Source organism: Mya arenaria, chromosome 3, assembly GCF_026914265.1.
Source record: "Mya arenaria isolate MELC-2E11 chromosome 3, ASM2691426v1".
NCBI classification, from domain to species: Eukaryota; Metazoa; Mollusca; class Bivalvia; order Myida; family Myidae; genus Mya; species Mya arenaria.
This window is the reverse complement of record NC_069124.1, coordinates 47,018,866-47,035,912: the sequence shown is the minus strand read 5'-3', so window position 1 is coordinate 47,035,912 and position 17,047 is coordinate 47,018,866. Positions and strand designations below refer to the sequence as shown.

Below are 17,047 nucleotides of genomic sequence, written 5' to 3'. Positions count from 1 at the left end.
TGGCCGTTCTAAGTATGACACTATTACCCAACTGGCCCGGCTCACAATGGCCGTTCTAAGTATGACACTATTACTCAACTGGCCCGGCTCACAATGGCCGTTCTAAGTATGACACTATTACCCAACTGACCCGGCTCACAATGGCCGTTCTAAGTATGACACTATTACCCAACTGGCCCGGCTCACAATGGCCGTTCTAAGTATGACACTATTACCCAACTGGCCCGGCTCACAATGGCTTTTCTAAGTATGACACTATTACCCAACTGGCCCGGCTCACAATGGCCGTTCTAAGTATGACACTATTACCCAACTGGCCCGGCTCACAATGGCCGTTCTAAGTATGACACTATTACTCAACTGGCCCGGCTCACAATGGCCGTTCTAAGTATGACACTATTACTCAACTGGCCCGGCTCACAATGGCCGTTCTAAGTATGACACTATTACTCAACTGGCCCGGCTCACAATGGCCGTTCTAAGTATGATACTATTACCCAACTGGTCCGGCTCACAATGGCCGTTCTAAGTATGATACTATTACCCAACTGGCCCGGCTCACAATGGACGTACTTGGTTAATTAACGAAGTATTCTTAGTTATATAAACGTCGTGTGAGAGCGTTCTCGTATGAATCCCGCGAATTACGTATTATTTTGTTTCACAAACAACCCTAATTTGGATCCCGCTAATAGCGTACTAACTTACTTAGCGATCTGGGTGGGCCGCCCAGGGCTTGGTTCCCCAAACAACTCTGAGACGCCAAAGTTTTCTAATCAAGTTAGGTGTGATTTTATAACTGACTATTTGGGCAATTAGTTTTCACGCAAAAATATCTAAAATAGCCGATAAATAAACACCTTCACGTGTATAGTTACCATAAACGCATCATGTAGGAGCGTGCGTCCGTCCGCGGTGGCCTCTTGGAGGCGGAGATAGAGGTTGGGGAAGTTGTCTTCGTGCAGTGTGTTCGAGTGAATCTTCACACACTCGTACATCCGGGCCGTATTATGATGGCCTAAAAAGGAAGTAGAGAAGGCTTGTTAATTTAAAGGTAAGTTTAGTCATATCATATAATTTTGACACATAGTATGTTTTTTGCATACATGTAGCACTTTATACCAAAGCTGATTTGTCCCCAAATTGAGGCTGTCTGCCCAGCAACCACAATTAAATCTCGTGATGTGACACATATCTATTTTCGTTCATACTTTTTAAGATATATTCTGTGCACATTCGACTGGCGTCGTTCACATACAAAGAAAATGAATAAAACTTGCCTCAACACAAATAAATCTATTTTCGGATACTTATACATATATGTTGGGTCACATTCTCAATTCGCCTTACCTTTCACCCCATTAGTCTTGGCCGGTGGATCTATGTCGGTACCCAGTTTCTTTTCGTCGTTTTGACGACGGCCTCGGCGTGAGAGTCTCTGGATTGAGCGGCGGATGCCGTCGCCGCCCCGCTGTGACATCCGCCGGAAGGACTGGCGAATCGAGGACGCCAAGGCTTTGATATGGATCGACTTACTGGAATTTTCATATCACAGTGTTAAACTACGCAAACATTAAACATGTATTGCGGAATGCTTACCTTCGGTATATAGAAATCAGTCCCTTACATTCAGTTCGAGTCAATGAGTAAATCGAGCCAAGCGAGTTCGAGCCAACAGGGTTCGACTGTACGTACATTTCTAGACAGGTTTTTTTTAATCAAGTACTACCATCAAAAAATATAAGTGCAAAGTCAAGAACTAATACACTATTTCACCCAAAGTAAGATGAAAGGATTGCCGGACGTAAATGAAAACACATAGGCATATTAGTACTGAACAACGGGATAGTCCTGGCGTAAATGTAGAAAACAGGGCGACAGCCTTGAGAGAAGCTAGTGGAACATGCCGGTGTAGATGTTATATTTGCACATTTACGATAGCAAGGTCTTTTGGCGACCAGGCAAGCGAGAGACTATGGTCTTCAATAAAAGTCTGATGGGCGCGTTCACACTTTTCATGTGACTGAAGAAAGACCATGTACAGTGACCCGAATATAGCGCAGAGGAAAGTGGAAAGCAAAAGGTCTGCGAAATTCTCGCTCATATTCAAATATTGTTGACAAAATAAAACCTCTCTCCTCTTTTTAATAAGGGTAAAAATGATGTGTCACCCTAACGGAGCTTGATTGATGTACTAAATCTTTAAATCTTGATAAGTTTAACTTTTATCTGTAAGAATGTCATTGTCTTCAATGGGAAATGGTGTGAAAGTTACCTTCTATATGAAGCTTTCAATGTTTTTAAACTGCATATTAAAACACAACTTTTTTTTTCTTTTTCTTTCTTCAAACGTACTATGAAAACAGTAGGGTCGACGCCTTTTTCGTTGGTAGGGTCGGATAAACCGAACCCGAAATATTCTTTAGGTCTTATATAATATTCCTTCTACAGTCAGTTCTGCTGCAGCAAAATATAAATCAATGTTAAATCGCCTTCACAAAAACGCACAGATTGGATAACAAAGACGCTATACTTACTCCTTCCGGTATCGCCAGACGACCCAGACGACGAATGCTATTATAAGCCCCAGCGCGATTACTCCGCCAATCACCCCGCCTATAATGTTTCCATAGTAAGGCTTGTAAACTTCAACGATCCGCTCTGGAAGTCAAAAACAAACACACACATGTATTCTTATAATGCAGCTTGAATCAACCTTAAAGTGACATTCACAACATCCCATGACGCCCCTTGGTGCACTGCAATTTGCACAGGGGTTTAAAAAATGATGTTTAATACAGCAAGTCAATGGTAAGAGTGGTCTAGTGGTTAAGGTATCCGCATTTCACTCAAGAGGTTGCAGGCTCGATCCCAACTATGGTACCTTTTCATTGACACCATTCCCGTTTTTTTACCCAGGAAACGGATTCGAGAGTGATTTTATAAGCTGTCAGCTTTCGTCACATTCAAGCTTAAACAATATAGCCTATACGAAAATGGTCAGGTCATCCAGCCATCAATCATTCTAAAATGTGAATATGGACCCTGGGTAATATGGACCATGGGTAAAATGGTCCCCGGGTAACATTGACCCTGGGTAATATGGCTAAGGGTAATATGGACCCAGGATAATATGGACCCTGGGTAATATGGACCTAGGGTAACATTGACCCTGGGTAATATGGACCCCTGGGTAATATGGACCTAGGGTAACATTGACCCTGGGTAATATGGACCCCTGGGTAATATGGACCCAGGATAATATGGACCCTGGGTAATATGGCTAAGGGTAACATTGACCCTGGGTAATATGGACCCTGGGTAATATAGACCCAGGATAATATGGACCCTGGGTAATATGGTCCAGGGGTAGCATTGTCCCTGGGTAATATGGACCCAAGATAATATGGACCCTGGGTAATATGGACCTAGGGTAACAATGACCCTGGGTAATATGGACCCTGGATAATATGGACCCTGTGAAATATGGAACCTGTTTAATATGGACCCTGGGTAACAGTTACTCTAGGTTAATTTGAGCCGGGGTAACATTGACCCTGAATAATAGGGACCCTGGGAAACATGGACACTGGGTAACATTGACCCTCGGTAACATGAACCCTGTGTAATATGGACCATGGGTAACATTGACCCTAGGTAACATTGACCCTGGGTAACATGGACCCTGGGTAATATGGACCCTGGGTAATATGGACCCTGGATAATATGGACCCTAGGTAATATGGACCCTGGGTAGAATGGACCCTATGTAACATTGACCCTAGGTAACATGAACCCTGTGTAATATGGACCCTGGGTAATATGGACCCCTGGGTAATATGGACCCTGGCCAGGTAACATGGACCCTGGCTGGGTAACATGGACCCTGGTCAACATTGACCCTGGGTAATATGGACCCCTGGGATAATATGGACCCTGGGTAGTATGGTACACGGGTAACATTGACCCTGGGTAATATGGACCCAAGATATTATGGACCCTGGGTAATATGGACCTAGGGTAACAATGACCCTGAGTAATATGGACCCCTGGGTAATATGGACCCTGGATAAGATGGACCCTGGGTAACAGTTACCCTAGGTTAATTTGAGCCGGGGTAACATTGACCCTGAATAATAGGGACCCTGGGAAACATGGACACTGGGTAACATTGACCCTCGGTAACATGAACCCTGTGTAATATGGACCCTGGGTAACATTGACCCTAAGTAACATTGACCCTGGGTAACATGGACCCTGGATAATATGGACCCTGGATAATATGGACCCTGGGTAATATGGACCCTGGGTAGAATGGACCCTATGTGACATTGACCCTAGGTAACATGAACCCTGTGTAATATGGACCCGGGGTAATATGGACCCTGGGTAATATGGACCCTGGCCGGGTAACATGGACCCTGGTCAACATTGACCCTGGGTAATATGGACCCTGGGTAATATGGACCCAGGATAATATGGACCCTGGGTAATATGGTCCACGGGTAACATTGACCCTGGGTAATATGGACCCAAGATAATATGGACCCTGGGTAATATGGACCTAGGGTAACAATGACCCTGGGTAATATGGACCCCTGGGTAATATGGACCCTGGATAATATGGACCCTGTGAAATATGGACCCTGTTTAATATGGACCCTGGGTAACAGTTACCCTAGGTTAATTTGAGCCGGGGTAACATTGACCCTGAAAAATAGGGACCCTGGGAAACATGGACACTGGGTAACATTGACTCTCGATAACATGAACCCTGTGTAATATGGACCCTGGGTAACATTGACCCTAGGTAACACTGACCCTGGGTAACATGGACCCTGGGTAATATGGACCCTGGATAATATGGACCCTGGGTAATATGGACCCTGGGTAGAATGGACCCTATGTAACATTGACCCTAGGTAACATGAACCCTGTGTAATATGGACCCTGGGTAATATGGACCCTGGCCGGGTAACACGGACCCTGGGCGGGTAACATGGCCCTGTCAACATTGACCCTGGGTAATATGGACCCTGGGTAATATGGGTAACATGGACCCTGGGTAACATGGACCCTGGGTAACATTGACCCTTGGTAACATGGACCCTGGGTAAAATGGACCTCTGGTAACATTGAGCCTCGGTAATATGGACCATTTGTGACGTTTATACAGATTTAAGGTTATTGAAGTTACTTTATTGAAATGGGTCCCAGAGCGTGTTAAGGCGCCTAATTCTAGGGTCAAGTCGTGCCGATCGTGTTTCTTAATAGAACTAACTCCACTAGCGGGTCCAGTTGGGCGCGCCCTGCGCGCCCGGCGCGCCAACTATCGTCCAAGTTTACTTTTAATTTACATATAAGAGAACATAGGGAAAATATACGGCCAAAATGCACCACTTAGGGCTAGAGAATGTTAAAATGTTCATGATGGAGTACTCCCAAACCCCTTTGTCAATACTTCAGACCATAAAATCCCTTTGCCGCCCCTGAAATCGCCCTAAAACTGACAACAGAGTGTGGGATTGTGCTTTGTACAAAGAAATGTCGGTTCTTGACCCCTTTGTTCTTAATGTTTTTTTGTGATTCGAACGAAAACAACGGTACAACCAAAAAACATAAAAACATCCCAAGATGGATGAGTTATGAACCTATGTCACACTTGTCCCCAATCCAGCCTTCCATACATCCATTGAGGCACCAGCCGTCCACCTGGCGACACATCGTCCCTGCCGCGCATTGGTTGCAAGGTGTCGCGCATCCCGGTCCGTAGTAACCGAGACTACAGCCTATGAGCGAGGGAATGATAATCACGTTATATGAATTATAAAATTAATCCATTGAGCAAAATAACATACACTCGAACCGCGTTGGCTCAAACTCGCTTGGCTCGAATTCTTCGTTGGCTCGAACTTGATGTTAATGACCGATTTTGTTTCTAATGAATGTAAACATTCACGCTTGCCTCGAATTTCCCGAGGTTCGAGGTATTTTCGCCGGTCCCTGAGAGTTCGAGCCAACGAGGTTCGACTAAATGTTATTTACTGTAATTGCAAATGATACAGGATGGTCACATTAGCAAACTCCTCAGGAAAGGTGGGGAATGATAATTTTAGATCAAGGAATGGTCCACCTACAAGACAATGACAAAATATAAGATATTTACTTATATTTATGAAATAGGATGATCGCTTTAGCAAACTCCCGTGGATAGCATGGGAAATCTAGGAATGGTTCTCCTACAAAACAATGACGAAATGTTTGCAAACATAGGCTCGGTGTTGGGCTTAGCTGTATGCAATTCTTAGTAGCACATTCTAAATATAAACAACAGTAAGTATTTCCAAGGGTGTTTTGGGCGGCCCTGCAATAATACGCAATCCTTTGTTTATTTTTCATTCAAACAATTTAAGGTTAGACCATTCCTGTTTGTTGCAACTCTATTTCTGACAGGAAATTATTAGAACTGCACTCTTACAGATTGACCGTTTAGACATTTTTTTTTTAATTTTGTGTCTTGGAATGAGCCAATTTTTGCGTAAATGTTTGAAAACCAGTGATATAAGACTTCAGACAAAACATCAGACCGCAGTTTTTCATATCTATGCTCGAAAATTGAGGTTTAATGGCTTATAGCGTAAGTAACGCTTTAAGAAAAAATGTGTTTTTCAGTAGTTTTCAAAACAATTGAGACCTGTTCTTTAGTGTGAGTTATCTTATAAGACTGAATTGAAGTCTTTGATGCCAAAATTAGCTGATTCTAAGACAACAAAATAAAAACAAAAGTCAAAACTGTCAATCTGTGAAAGAGCTGCTTTAAAACACCGTTTGCAGGTATTTACGAATGCTTGCTCTTCATGAAATTGCAGAGAAGTACACATCGGGCCGATTGTTCAGTTTTTCTTAAAGTTAACAACGTCGTTAACACCAGTGTTGTTAACTCCAAATCGTTTCTGCTCCGGAAGGTTAGTAACCACATTTGTCATCTGCTGTGTTTCACACAGGATGGGTTACAAATGTTTCAGCTGTACTTGCTCATATCTAAATAAGTGAGCACATCGTCAAATAGTTCATGTTTTAAAGTTAACAACGATGTCGTTAATCACGTTGTTAACTGCAACTGTGTTCTGAACAATCGGCCCAATATCTATTGACGTGTCTAGATATAAATCACCTTCTTCACATCGCGGTCCCTGGTAGCCATCTTTGCACGTGCAGGAGCCATCCTTCGGTCCACACACCGTGGTGCACATGGTATTACCGCTGACGGTCTCCACCTTGCAGTCTTCCGCACAGTTGCTAGGACAACGGTTGGCACACCGGTAACCATAGAAACCCGGACGGCATTCTGAAAAGTTGAAAACAATGGCTTTTACGTCTAATTGTGAAATGAATTAGAATCCTTTATACTGGATAGTACGTCCTGAGTATAAGGTACCTTAAATACTTTACCAGTTTTGAACCTTTTTAAAATAAACACAACTAATAAGAATATGATCGGACTGCAAAAATAGCTGTGTCGTATCCATAGAACAACTTGAGTAATTTCTTATCTTAAATGCCTAGTTTAAAGATATCTTAAATGCCTAGTTTAAAGAATGTTTGGCATGATAATCCCCTGCTGTGCATATTCTGCTAATTGCACTGGTGTCACAGAAGGGGCCAATTTCCTGTGTATTCGTGTATTGGCTCTGGGCTATTTAGGGTCCATTTATATTATAAAACATCCATTACTGCACAGCAGGATGCTCAGATCGGAGATCTGACAAGACAATTAGGAGATTAGAAGATCAGTTTACCGAGGTTGTGTACAAATACAGTTTTTTTGTTGTTTTATTGGGTATTTTTGGGATGGGGGTTACTTATAGAAGGCTTAAACTAGGTCTTTGAGACAAATTCCTATGTTTTTCATTCTTAAATTTATAGAGAAGTGCAAGCGGTTTTTTACCAAAAGAAATGTATATTTCATAAAACTTACTTAGAATTAAGTATTTTAGATATGGTTAAGTTATTATACCATATGACCAGCGAGATATTTAACTAAAGAAAATGACTAAACATGTTTTATGAATACCGGCCGTGACCCGTAAACTGAATGGAATCACTGAGTCATATCTAAGGATAAGTTTAAGAATTATATGTATTATTGTGCAATAAACACGGGGTCTGTATGTTCAGTTTATAGTTATGTATACACAACAGTCAAAATTGTATTAAGTGGCCACCTGTGTAAAGGTCACAGTGGTTGCTTAAGACAGGTGGCCACTTAATCCAGGTGGGAAATTCCGCCACTTAAACACACTGTATTTAATCCCTGCAATCCACAGACATTCGAAGCTCGCTGCAGGAGCGAGCAGACATGCTCATGGTTAAGGCAGATACAAGTTATAAAACATGGAGGGAGTATTTTTATTTAGTGACGCCACCAAATTATCCATAGGCGTCGGCTAAGAGTTTTAGTTCTGTTAGATTGTGGAGCATAGTGCTCAGAATGCAAGAATCGTCCATGGCTGAGAGTAGTAGATAGGTTCATCCCAACCCGATCGTAGGCACTTTTACGGAAACGAAAGTTACTGAGTTTCCGCAGAACCCTGCGCTAGGTTTGGATAAACCTTTCTTACATGAGCGCCATGAAAGATGCTTTTTAGCCCACCTCAATTAAACAAAATTAAGTAAATTGTATTTTAATTGTATTTTTACATCTTTGCCCTTGTGGGGTCGAACCAGGCATAGACCACGGATCAGCCACCTTCTTAAACACATAGCTAATAACTACTTAATAATATCACCTGTTTTGCAGGTCGTGTCCGACGTATTATAACCATCCGCGCACTCAAAATCCGGGCAGACGCCGTCGATGATGTCACATTGTCCAGATCGGCAGTTTCCGCATGTCTCCGTACAATCGATACCGTACAGGCCAGGATCACATTCTAGACAAAATGTTCTCAATTGACAATTGATAGACAATGGGCCGATTGTTCAGATTTTTGTTTAAGTTAACAACGTTGTTAACGGCATCGTTGTGTACTTTTGAAATTGAAATAGTTTATGATGTGCTGATGTTATAAAGAAAAACAGGCATAGCTGAATCAGTTATTTTGCTATTTGTGAAAAGTACCGCAGATCGCGTGTGTCTTCGAAACTTTCAGAGTATTAAAGATTTGAAAGCTAAAAATTATTCAGTTAACAACGTTGTTAACTTTAACAATGATCTTAACAATCGGTCGAATGTTTTAATGTACAATTTTCAACAGTCCGTTCACAAACATAAAAAACATTCGCCATGTTCGCTTTTTTGTCTATGCATTGACTCCTATATCGGAACGGTAGCAAGAAGGCGGAGCTTAACCGTTCAATAACTAGCATAGGGATAAATTTCGACGCTATTCACTAATAACACACGCAAGATATTGAACGTTGTCCTTGACAGCCTACCTGTTACCGTGCCAATATGGAAGTCAGTGTGTAGTAGAAAACAAAGAACGCACTTTCAAACATGCTACAACTTTCTTAAATACTGAAGACCAAATAATTTATTGAATTTTAAGCTCATTTTTGTGCGTTGCATTTGTCTTTACAAAACATTTGCAAAAATGCTTAACACAGTTTCCGAACACACGAACCTTTGTCGCAAAAGATGCCGCTCCAGCCATAGATGCAGCCGACCCCACACGTGCCGTCGATGTTGTTACAAGGCACGAGCGTCCGGTTCTCGCCCTCCCCCGCCCCGCACTTCCCGCAGTCCTTGTTGCAGTTCATACCATACTTGAAGTATGGACACTCTAGAATAACAGCATATAAGGTTTGACAAACAATTAAAGACGGGTTGGTATTCAAAATACAACTTAAGTTATTCGTATTGCCATTATACATCATTGACTTCATTCACACTACTGGCCAGTTGTAAATAACAAGTAATCCGCTTAGCTACATCGCTCTTGGGTCTAGTTAAGAACAATACTGAATACCAGTCCATGCACCAAATTTCAACAAAATAATTAAGTCGAATCTAAACTCGTTAACTTCATAACATCAAAAGTTATTCAAAGCCGTTTTTACTCTTAATTTTAAAGTGCATTTATAGAATACAATGGAATAAATTGACGTTAGGCTTTGGTCAAGTTTTAAAAGGAAAACTATTCTATAGCAAATATTGAACTTATTCTAAGTACAACTCATTGTTTTTACAATAACTGATTTTCTGCTCTAGAATTAGTTTCCTTTGACAAAATGTTTACACCAGCACAGTTTATGAGAAATACGTTTTTAAAAAAGAATAAAAACATACAAGATTTTGAATCAAACATGTGGTAAAATAAGTTATGTATCAAATAAATTAATTGTAAACTATGTAGCACGTCAGTTAGTAAGTTTCAATGCATTGTATTGTACACATCGATACCAAGTTTATGTCAATTTTCTACTTTTTTTAGTTATTTTATCATACGGAGTACAGCCCCTTTAATCATCAACGTGTTTCTGATAATATGGCGTTTACTTAGTTTCATATGGTATATATCTACCCACCGTTTCAATAACTTATTTGAATGTTTAGATATATGTTTACCCTCATTCGAATTATGATGAAAAATATATACTATCACTTTACCCTATTCAATTGCATCTTTGAATCAAACTTTTCATCTTGTTCTTCTGTTAGAAAAGTATACATACCGACTTTACAGTTCTCTGTCTGCTGGTAGCCAGAGGCGCATCCATCCGAGCAGAGGCCGGTGGACGAGTTACAGGTGCCGGCCACTACTTGGCCGGGCACGTGACATTTCCCGCACTCGTTTTCGCACGTGTCACTGGAGGCTTTGCCCCACGCTCCATCCGGGCACACTGTAAAACAGGGAACATCGTTAAACAGAGAAAAGCTTTAAGTATTAACGATTGTTCACATAAATACCAGGGCGTCTGGAGATTTTAAGAGAAGTAATTTTCAAATTTCAAACGGAAAGAAGAGCAAATAGCAAGTTGTAAAATAGGTACATAGTAAGTTTACGTCGATAAGAGCAGCACAAGCATTGGCATTAAAGGGGCTGTACTCCGTATGATAAAATAGCGAGAGAAAAAAAGAAAATTGTCGAAAACTAACATAAACTTGGCATCGATGTGTACAATGTATTGAAACTTACTAACTGAAGTACCACATAGTTTACAATTTATTTAAGTTTAGCAGTTATTTCGTATTTTTCCATTAAAAAAGATAACTGGGTATGTCTACCAGGTAGAATTTATTCCTTATGCGTGATTGGCTAGTCGCCTGTCGGTGTTATCACGTGATATTACCGAGGTAGGTGTATAGCTTAATTATACCACCCATTTAGAGTAAGCCGTCGTAGCTCAGTGGATACGACGTTGTCCTGCAATTTTGGCGACACGGGTTTTTTTACATTTTGGTACCATTTTTTACAATTATGATATCAAAGCGCAACACATTCTATTAGATAATTGTCCTGAGATTCTTTACAGAAAAACTTTTTTTGGTGCCATTCTGGTGTACAGTCCCTTTAAAGGCGCACAAAATGGGTTGATGCAAAAATGTCATTGATTTTTACTGTGCGCCTTAAACAAGGTTTGCATGTACAGATAAAAAAAATATACTCGGAGTTGTACAAATTATATCAGGAGTACAGTGAATTATATTACCTGTGGTGCAGGTCCTATCCTGTTCGTGGTAGATGTAGCCGGTCTCACATCCGGTGTAGCACGTGCCGTCTGTGTGGTTACAGGCGGCCCCACCCTCACAGTGGCCACACGGCTGGCAGCCTACACCCGTCGTACCGTCGGGACAGGCTGGAAGGAACACCATGAGGTTGCGTTAGATTTCCCAATGCTCAATTGTGAAAACAGCTTTAAGCTACATTTGGAACTCCTCGGCCATTTTCCATCGAAAACAACCTCGGATGTATACCGGTATACAACAGTAAAAGATGAAAGTTAAATTGAAATTTCTACTTGCAGCGTAGTTAAAGTGTTTAGATTTCTGACATTGTAAAATGTCCATATACATCCGAGGTTGTTGCCGATAGAAAATGGCCGAGGAATTCCGAATGCTTTAAACTTATATGAGGTACTCTCAAGTCCATTTGCTGGGTAGGAACCAGTATGTATGTCTTTTTTCTAAGGCCAGGGGAACGTGCAAGCTCACGTCTTCATGGGTGAGAGGCGGACATGTATGCTATTGGACAGATCTCACCTACTTACGTTTTCTGTCGGGGGAGGGCCGTAACTGATGTTGGCATAACTCGTGGCCCAATCCCTTCACATGCTTGATTTTATAATGTCGCTTTAAATATTGTGTTGAAATTTGCATTGATATTCTCATTGTCAAATGTGTTTTCACGCATTAAAATATTATTGAATCAAGGTTTTCTGTTAACCACAATAATGCGCTGTCGGACCGTATTTGGTACAAAAACGAATATGGTACAAATTTGTACCATATTCGGCCGAATATGGTACAACTGTCTAATTGTACCATATACGTATCTGCAGTTTTGGGGTAAAATGCCTGACCAAATATGGTACAAACTTGTACCATATTCGGATGAAAAATGTACCACATTCGTTCCGAATATGGTACACACTCATCATCGTCATCGTCATCATCATCATCGTCATCATCATCATCATCATCATCATCATAACTACAATTTGCATCAACGTCATCAATACCATCATGAAAATAATCATCATCGTCATCATCATCATCATCATCATCATCATCATCATCATCATCATCATCATCATCAGCATCATCATCATCATCATAATCATCATCATCGGCGGCCGGTAATCATTGGCGTCAACATAATAAAAAACTTTTTTCATCATCATCATTATAATCATTATCATCGGCCGATAAACATCGCAGTTATCATCATCACAATCATCAAACCCCAATCATCATCACCATTGTCATCATCATCAATTACATCATCATCGTCACCATTAACGCCATTATCATCATCATCGTCATGATGATGACAAAAGTTTTGATGATGATGACGACGATCAAAATTACCGTCATCATCATCATCACAAACTTTTATCATCATTGTCATCATCATCACCATCATTATCACCACAATCATCAAGGTCATCATCATCATCATCAACACCATCATCATCATCACCATTATCATCATCGTAATGAAGATCACAAAAATGTGATGATGATAACTGCGATGTTTTTCGGTCGATGGTGATGATGATGACAAAAGTTTTGTAATGATGATAACGACGGTCAGCACATCATCATCATCATAATCTACCGATAAAAATCGCCGTCAGCATCATCAAAACACATTTGTCATCATAATCATCATCATTATAATAATCATCATCGACCGATAAACATCGCTGTCATAATCATCAAAATACGTTTGTTATCATCATCATCATCATCATCATCATCATCATCATCATCACATCAATTATCAACACCCCAATGATCATCATCGTTGTTATCTTCACCAACACCACCATCATCATCACCATCAAAACCAACATCATCATATCCATTATCATGATCGTAATGGTGATCACAAAAGTTTTTTTTGTGATGATAATGACAGCGATGTTTTCGGTCGATAATGAGGATGTTGTGATGATGATGACGACGATGAGAATATCATCATCATCATCGGCCAATAAACATCGCCATCATCATCATCACAAATATTTTGTTATCATCATCATCATTATCATCATCGTCGGCCGATAAACATCGCCGTCATCATCATCTAAAATCTTATCATCATCATTATAACCATCATCATCGTCCGATAAACATCGCTGTCATCATCATCCCAAAACGTTTGTTATCATCATCATCATCATCATTATCATCATCATCATCACCACAATCATCAAACCCCAATCATCATAACCACTGTCATCATCATCACCACCACCATCATCATCACAATTTTTTTACCATCATCATCATCACAAATGTTTTGTCATCATCATCATCACATATTCATTTTACATTTTGTATTTTATAATTTGTTTCATTCAAGAGATTCAACAAACTTGTACTTTTTTCATTTATTGGTATACTGACAGGATTTTTCAAAGTAATATTGAAGAACATAGAACAGCATTTAAATTTTAATCCAACTGTAGCATTTTGACCAGACATAATATACATATATACATTCATTTTAGTAGCAGCCAAAATATCCCAAATGTGCTTCGTAAAAAGTTACCATTAAATGAGCAAATGACAACAAATTTCCGGTAGAAGAACATAATCATCAATCACAAAAATAACATAACAGGTTTCCAAACACCGATATACATGTATATTTCACCTGTAATGTCTGTACATGACATCTATGATATCATACCAACCGATTCCACTAACACGCAAACGCAGCCATGCGTTTGCCCATTTTGGCCCCTTGATGATTTCTTTTATTGCCGAAATAAGACCGCTGTTTCTGCCCGCTCTTGTTAATAGGAAACGAACGCTAACAGGATTTCTGTTACTAGTATCTAGTCCAATATCCGGCCGAATGTAAATTCTAGGTGTTTGCAAACTCATTGACCTTATTAAATCTCTAAAGGGTTTGCCGACCTTCGCCAACACAAACTGGATTGACGGGTTTGATTGTATGCAGAACTTAAAAATTTCAACTTGAATGTGAAGTGGTAACATCAGAAATGGAAAAGTCGTTCGCCTCTGTGCCCTCCTATTGTTTATCATATCTTGAAGCTCTTTCAGGGCTGAACACACAGAGACGTCACCGTTGTCGCCAGAGTCACCGTTGTCGCCGGAGTCACCGTTGTCGCCGGAGTCACCGTTGTCGCCGGAGTCACCGTTGTCGCCGGAGTCACCGTTGTCGCCAGAGTCACCGTTGTCGTTGTCGCCAGAGTCACCGTTGTCGCCGGAGTCACCGTTGTCGCCAGAGTCACCGTTGTCGCCGGAGTCACCGTTGTCGCCAGAGTCACCGTTGTCGCCGGAGTCACCGTTGTCGCCGGAGTCACCGTTGTCGCCAGAGTCACCGTTGTCGCCGGAGTCACCGTTGTCGCCGGAGTCACCGTTGTCGCCGGAGTCACCGTTGTCGCAAGAGTCACCGTTGTCGCCAGACGCAGCGTTGTCGCCAGAGTCATCGTTGTCGCCAGAGTCATCGTTGTCGCCAGATGCAGTGTTGTCGCCAGACGCAGCGGTGTCGCCGGAGTCACCGTTGTCGCCAGAGTCACCGTTGTCGCCAGACGCAGCGTTGTCGCCAGACGCAGCGTTGTCGCCAGACGCAGCGCTGTCGCCAGAGTCACCGTTGTCATACGACTGTTCTAAGCGTGATATTATGTCCATGTACACGCGTTGATTGATACGGATACTAACGTAATGCATGCCAAATCCTTCTGGGAAATACCCCAATGCAATTGTTCCAACATCACCATCGAACTTTCCATCTGCTGACACAATTGATGAGTGTTCTAGTCCTCGGGTACAAACTACCAGGCACTGCAAATTATATTCTCTCATAAGTGCAATGAGCGTGAGGTTGTCGCCGTATGTCCCATTCTTAGACATATTCTTAACGTATTCATCAAATGTTTCATCATAGACAAAAGTTTCATAGAAATATCTGTTTTCTACAATGTGATGGACTGCTTCCTTACGTAAAGCATCTACGTCTTTGTATATACCAATTTTACCAAGTTGATGCGATATAGCAGCAAATTGACAATTTCCATCCGGATTTGGGTCCATGGCAATATTCACCCCATCCAACAACTGCAGATTTTCATGGTGTGTTGAAACATGATAGTACTTAGTTCTGTGATTTTGTTTCTCTGAGCGGTTCTGTTTTAATGAATGATTTTTAATTTTTCGTTGTTTCTCTAACGCAACAGTTAGGCTAGTCATGTTTTCGACCCCAACCGATTTGCTTACGAATCCAAGTTCGGGTTTGTTCGGTACTTGAAATGACACGATATAAACACCATTTCGTTTTACTTTTTCTACCTTGCCTTCGATAACATATCTTTTGGTTGGCACCCTGGATTTTCGAAAGGGATAGCGAATTAATACTGTCTCTCCTACTTTGTACTTGCTTGGGGAAGTTGCGTTTTTCAACAGCGACCTGTAAGCCTTTTTATTTGCTCGCCGTATGGTTTTCTTTATTTCACGAGAACTATGACGTTCTTTGGTAAAAACATGACTTCTTCCGTAGTAGGCTTCAAAGGGCGTGAGACCCCCAAGAACTCGTTTGAAACTTGTGTTTATGGCATAGGCTAAATCTTGAAGCCCTTCGACCCAGTTAAATCCACGTTTACTTTTTGTTGCAAATAGAATCTTGGCCTTTATAACACTGTTTGACCTTTCACACTTGCCCTGTGATTGAGGATGATACGGCCTACTATTGATCATTTTGATGTTGTACTTGTTCAACAAAAGTTTCATACTAGGGCCTTTAAATTCCAGTCCGTTGTCACATTGGATGATGTCAGGGGCAAGGTTAACCATCAACACGTCCTCTAATGCCTTTGCAACTTCACGCGAACTCTTCGTTTTCAGGGGTTTTGGCACAACGTACCTAGAATAAACGTCCACGACTTGTAGAATATAACTGTATGTGGACCCCTTGTAGCTAACACTTTGATTTTTCATGTTAATTAAGTCAATCTGCCATCTTTTGCCTGGTTCCTCTTCTGTAATTGTCTTTGGCGTTGGCTTGTTTGTAAATCTCGGATACTTCTCATGGTAATACTTGCTATTGTACAGTATTTCAAGGATAGCTTGTTCCGAGAACCCCGTGTAATTTACTTTCAGTTTGTTGTAAATAACCCTTGCTCCACATCCTTTGTTTTCCATGAACATCTTCTCAACAAATCTAGGAAGATCTTCTTTCACAAGGACTTGCTTTCCGCCACACAATAAAGAACCCCGGTCACCAAGCTCGAAGTCCTTACGTTTTCTAATCATGGCCAAACAATTATTCTCTTCAGGTGTCCGTTTCTTCACAGGGACATCGAACGATCCGTTTAAACATCTGACAATAATGTCGTACTTCGACCTGGGCAA

The 17,047-nt window shown here is 41.1% G+C and overlaps 1 protein-coding gene across 2 annotated transcripts in view; it reads right to left on the bottom strand.

The window, feature by feature from the left end:
• The window catches only part of LOC128227605 (uncharacterized), a 47,892-nt gene that overhangs the window by 10,701 nt on the left and 20,144 nt on the right, over positions 1-17,047 (bottom strand). Inside the window, exons 7-15 of one of the 2 annotated variants that reach the window (XM_052938298.1) lie at positions 11,656-11,802; positions 10,678-10,845; positions 9,627-9,785; positions 8,790-8,933; positions 7,175-7,348; positions 5,652-5,789; positions 2,538-2,661; positions 1,351-1,535; positions 879-1,018 (exon numbers count right to left, since the gene is read on the bottom strand). In XM_052938298.1, the coding sequence (XP_052794258.1) occupies positions 879-1,018; positions 1,351-1,535; positions 2,538-2,661; positions 5,652-5,789; positions 7,175-7,348; positions 8,790-8,933; positions 9,627-9,785; positions 10,678-10,845; positions 11,656-11,802 (1,379 nt within the window). The remainder of the gene's footprint in view (positions 1-878; positions 1,019-1,350; positions 1,536-2,537; positions 2,662-5,651; positions 5,790-7,174; positions 7,349-8,789; positions 8,934-9,626; positions 9,786-10,677; positions 10,846-11,655; positions 11,803-17,047) is intronic. The other variant, XM_052938299.1, reaches the window with a different exon arrangement.